At 33.2% G+C, this 5,651-nt stretch overlaps 1 protein-coding gene across 2 annotated transcripts; it reads left to right on the plus strand.

Annotated features, from left to right (window-relative positions):
* Window positions 1-1,687: 1,687 nt before the first annotated feature.
* Window positions 1,688-3,792, plus strand: LOC109190385 (mitochondrial import inner membrane translocase subunit TIM22-3-like). Of its 2 annotated transcripts, XM_019340850.1 has the most exons (6): window positions 1,688-2,060; window positions 2,405-2,469; window positions 2,591-2,663; window positions 2,750-2,803; window positions 3,524-3,621; window positions 3,661-3,735. In XM_019340850.1, the coding sequence occupies exons 1-6, from the start codon at window positions 1,877-1,879 to the stop codon at window positions 3,709-3,711; spliced, it is 525 nt and encodes a 174-aa protein (XP_019196395.1). In that variant the 5' UTR covers window positions 1,688-1,876; the 3' UTR covers window positions 3,712-3,735. The 2 variants fall into 2 exon arrangements, with proteins under 2 accessions (XP_019196395.1, XP_019196394.1); XM_019340849.1 differs by having other exon boundaries at window positions 3,524-3,792.
* Window positions 3,793-5,651: the final 1,859 nt, after the last annotated feature.

The raw sequence follows: 5,651 nt of genomic DNA on the forward strand, positions 1-5,651 counted from the left end.
GTTGTAGTGAAATGAAACTGCAGTGTATATAAAATGAAACTGAATAACATTTCACATATTTGAGTGTATATTGTACAATGAAGCTGTAATTATATCAAAATGATCATGTAGTTGTGTTTTAATGAAAATATAGTGTATATAAAATAAAATAAAATAACATTTTCACATATTGTAGTCTATAAATATCGAATGAAACTGTAGTTATATCAAAATGAAACTGTAGTTGTGTTGAACCGAAACTGCAGTGTATACGAAATGAAACTGAATAACAGAGTTACTTTTTGCGGAAGGGTGCGGAACGGCGAAAAACGAATGCCGTTTATTTTCATTTAACAAAATGACGTCGTTTTGATGCACGGTGCATAATCGATTATGCACCGCCGCGGTGCATGATATAATTTGCCGCACATTGGTATGTGCGCCGTGGTGCACGTTATAAATTACCGTTGATATGGATTATGGGCTAATTGCTTTTAAAGAATACACGTTTTTAAGCCACTTATCGTAGCAATTAAATTAGGAAGTTGGGCCTCATTAGCCTGCCTATCAATTAGAATAAGCAGGCATTCTAGATGTGTGATCAAGAGGGCCAATTATGGTTAGCCCAATGCTAAATATCGATCCGCAAACTTTAAAACCATAAATTATACTATGGACAATGTTTCATGTTTCATATTACAAAATAGATGATTAATAAATGTTTATTTTAGTGCATGAAAGTATATTTTTAATGTACTATATGTTAATTTTTAAGAATGTATTAAAAATGAATATGTAGTATATTAAAAATGAGATTTTAATATATTAAAAATAAACATGTATATTAATGAACCACCTTGCAATGTATGTTTGATTGGTTCATAGTATAATGGTTGTTTTAAAATCATGATTAATTCTTAATAAATAAATATAAATAAAAGGCAAGTGGACCATCCATCTTTTGTCATAATATGACAAAAGGCGGAATGGCTCACCCAAACTGTCAATCAGGTGTGAGGACATCTGAGGTGGGTGAGCAGATGTTATACCATGAATCAGGGTACACCTTGACCTTGTAAGATGGACTTTGATCTTAAATTTAGTATTAAAAATGTGAAATTTTAAAATATAAATTGTATTTTTAAATTTTAAAAATTTGTGAATATAATATCGTCATTATAAATTGTGAATTTAAAAAATTAAATTGTAAACATTTAGTATAGTCACAAATGTCAAATAGGTCTATCTACTACTGCGAAGTGCTCAATTTCCACCACGAACTAAATTAAGTGTCAAATAAGTCAATCTACGAGTTAAATTTGTTCAATTGACTTTTTTTACAGGTTAATAACAGGTTACCTATTTAATTATTAAAATAAATAATAAATTAAATTAAATTAAATTAAAAAAAAATACAACCGGATCCGGTGGCTGTATTCTTCTTCTTTTTTAAAAATAATTTTTAAATTATTTTGAAATTATTTGTTTAATAATTGAATTGTTAACCTGCAAAAAAAAGTTAATTGAACAAATTTAGTAGATAAGTGTGGTTAATTAGCCTTTAATTTAGTTCATGGTGTGAATTGAGCACTTGATAATAATACATGAGCCTATTTGACACTTCTCCCTTTAGTATATAAATTGTATATTTTTGAAATGAAATCAACCTCTAATTACAGTGTTTAAAAAAAAAAAAAAAAAACCTCCAATTACAGCTAGTTTTACATTGTTTTTCCCAAAGAAATGGCAAAGCGAATCACTGAGATAAAGCCAAACGGCGCGGTTTATCCGAGGTTCCCAATTTGAAAATTCTTTTTTTTTTTTTTTTTTAAAGGCTTTGTATTGTCCGAAGTTTAGGAGTTTTGAGCTTTCGCTGGAGCGAGATGGCGACGCCGGCATGTCCAGACTCCGACTCCCGAAAATGGAGAGAACTTCGGATTCGGATCCCAACCAGACGGCGGAAACAAATTCCGACGCATTGAACGCCGCCGCTCCTTCCTCCTGTTCAGCTGCCTCTTCCCTCCTCTGCTTCGCCGGAAATTCAGCCTATGGCGCTATCATAGGTTCCTTCTTCGGATACGGTAATCATCATCGTTTACCCTACCCGCCCCCTTCAATTCACTGCCTCTTCCGTTATAATTTTTTTTCTGGCAACGATGAAATCATGTTTTGACTTTGATCCGGCATTTGCTGAAATCATTCGCGATCCTACACTCCGTCACTTCATTCTTCTGTTCTATGTTGTTTCTATAAGCACATTATTAGTTCTGTAACTAATAGAAAAATGTTCAAATAAGCGCCTAAGTTTTACACTAGAAATTGTTCACAATCTTTCCTTTTCACTTTGCTCTCATATCTCAACAGTTTCTCGTGGCATTTAATTTCACTATGTACTTGTGTATTGAACTTTGTACATGTGTACCAGGTAATGGATTGATAAAGAAGAAGGGATTTAAAGGATCTTTTGTGGAGGCAAGATCTTCTGCAAAGGTATTGAAATTTCTAGTTTTTTTTTTTTTTTTTTGGAAAAAATTTCTAGTTTATTTCGATTTAGTTGGTGTTTATATGCTGTGTTTAGATCAATTAATTTGGTTTCGTCTGCCTTTATTAGAGATATGCAGTGTCATATGGAGTTGAGAATTTGGTTCATTACCAACTGAATATGCTGAGAGGAAAAGATGATGGTATGTTATGTTATGTTCTATCAATTTCAAGAAGAAGACACTGCGTTTCTTTTGCATTTTCATTTAACTTTTCTTTGCTTTTACAGTTATTAATGCAGGAGTTGCAGGGTGTTGCACTGGTCTTGCTCTTAGTTTTCCAGGTACTTTCACCATTTCCTACGAGTAGGCCTCTCATACCACTCGTTAGATAAGTGTTTACCTCTAAGTCAAAAGTTATAGCTCGTAGTGAATGCAGAATTTTATTTTTTTATATACTGTCACATTTTCGAGAAGAGGGTGCTGAACTTAGCCTTTCACCACTTGACTCTTTACCGGCTTCTGCGCAACATATGTTTATATATTATATGCTTAATACATAGTATTAACTCAAACTTGGAGTGAAAGATTTTTTTTTGTCAGACCATGAGGTGTCCTGAGCAGACTCTAACTGTAGAAGACACCTTTAAGCCAGACTCTAAATGTAGAAGGCACCTTTAAGCCTCTACCTTAGACTAATCCTCATTTGCACCGGACCGACCCAATTAAAGTGCAAAGTGCTGGCCAGATTGATTTTTCCATACGAGAGGGATTTGAACTCACGACATCTCTAAGGGATGAGAGTGCACGATCACTCAAGCCAACCAAGCTGGTTAACTTGAAGTGAAAGATTGGTTATGTATAATCAATGTTTCAAAGCTGGTTAACTTGAAGTGAAGAGAGTAACAAGCATTGGTGAGACTGTGAGAGTTGGCCTTATATAGGGTCAACTAGGGGGAAACCCCCAATGTGACTATCGGATACTAGAAGGTCGGTCTCTTCCTAGAACAACAAGTGAATAAGTGAAAGAATTAAGGTAGAGATTTTTTATGTTTCTCTGTCAGGTACACCTCAGGCTCTAGTTCAAAGCTGCCTCACATATGGGGCATTCTCTTTTATCTTTGACGGCCTTTACAGGAAGCTTGCACCAGCACAAGAATCTTCCATGGATATCAGAAGTAGCCCCTTAACATTGCCTGAATCCTCTACCAATTCAGATGAGCTTAGAGAACAGATAAATGGAGAACTCTGAATCTTGCAATGAACATTCCTCAAGGTTTGTCTGTTGTAATAACTATAATAAGTTCCCTGCTGGCTTGCTGCCACAGTACACCATTGTGTTTGGAGAGTTGGACAGAGAGAAGAAGGTCAGTGTTCATTGTGTTCTATAACCACTGCATTTACTGCATTTGGAATTGTAATAGGATGGGAGTTTGATGTGTTCATAACAAAATGAAATTGAATAACTTGTTTCGCATATTATATTTATATTATTAAGTGAAACTGTAATTGAATTGAAATGATAGGAGTTAATAGCCAATATAGTCCTCGACTATAGCAGTTTTACTCAATTTAGTCTTAAATGACTTTTTGTGCTCAATTTAGTTTTTGACTTTGATGGTTTTACACAATTTAGTCATTTGTTAAAATTTTTGTTAATTGACTGTTAGAAATAGAGTCTTAATGGTAATTTCTCATCATTCATCCCATTTTGGGATGATTCTTTCTTCTTTCCCTTATTAAGATCCACGCAAAAATGCAAATTTCCGTACCCAAATCAATTTCAACCCTAAAAAAAAAAAATAAATAAATATTTGTCTACTGTTTTTTTTTTTTTAATAAATAATTTAGGGTTAAAGTCGAGTTGTGTATGAAGATTTGCATTTTTACGTGGATCTTAATAAGGGGAAGAAGAAGAAGAAATCATTCCAAATGGGATGAAAGATGATAAATTATCGTTAGGACCGTATTTCTAACAGAATTTTTAACAAAGGACTAAATTGTATAAAACCATTAAAGTTGAGAACTAAATTGAGTACAAAAAGTCATTTAGGACTAAATTGTGTGAAACCACTATAGCCGAGGACTATATTGAGTATTAACTCGAAATGATATTTTAGTTGTGTTGAAATGAAACTGCAATATAAGATTACAGTGTGTATAAAATGAAATTTAATAACATGTCGCACTGTAATAAGACTATTGTATGTATAATGTAAAATGAAAATGTAGTTGAAACAAAATAAATTTAAATTGTACTGAAATAAGACTACAATATATATAAAATGAAATTGAATATATTATACAAACAAAACTAATTACACAAAACGAATGTGATTTCTTTTCATTTGCCGGTTTGTAGTGGATGGGGTAATGGACTAGTTAAAGGGTTTGGGTAAGATTGGGCTTGCCTCGAAACAACTAATGTTATATGTGTACGGTGAGGTTGAAGGAGTGGTCAGTCAAGGTGTGCGATCATATGTTAATGGAATAGTATTATTTCATATGTTAATTAATATGATTAAACATTCAATTGAAAATTTTAGAAAGAATAAAACTCCACTATATAATCGCCGGCCTTCAACTACCTACTCACAAACTCCCCATGACTATGCACTCTCTCATACAACTAATCACTTATCAATTTCTTATAACTATTTAGTCTAATTTCTCACACAACTATCTCCTCCGTTATCCATTTATCTATTAGTCATGAAAATTTTATATATAATTATGTACTCTCTCATACAACTATCCACTTACCAGGACTATGTGGTCCAATGGTACCCAAGTTGGACTTTCATTTGAAAGATTGTGAGTTCGAGCCTCAGTGGAGGCGTTATTAGCTTTTTGTGTTTCAGTAGATTGAGAAAGTATATGAACAGATACTAGCTTTTTGTGTTTCAGTAGATTGAGAAAGTATATGAACAGATACTACATTGTAATAGAGCTAGTAGCATTCAAAAAATATATAACTATGCACTCTTTCATACAACTAACCATTTACTTACCAACATTTTATAACTATCCAATCTAATTTCTCACACAACAACCTCAATCGCTATCCATTTGTCCACTAGTCATGGAGATTTTATATATAACTATGCACTCTCTCATACAACTAACCACTTACCTACCAACTTTTTATAACTATCCAATCTAATTTCTCAACCAACTACCTCCTCCGCTATC

The sequence above is a fragment of the Ipomoea nil genome, unplaced genomic scaffold (genome assembly GCF_001879475.1).
Source record: "Ipomoea nil cultivar Tokyo-kokei standard unplaced genomic scaffold, Asagao_1.1 scaffold1576, whole genome shotgun sequence".
Taxonomy (NCBI): domain Eukaryota; kingdom Viridiplantae; phylum Streptophyta; class Magnoliopsida; order Solanales; family Convolvulaceae; genus Ipomoea; species Ipomoea nil.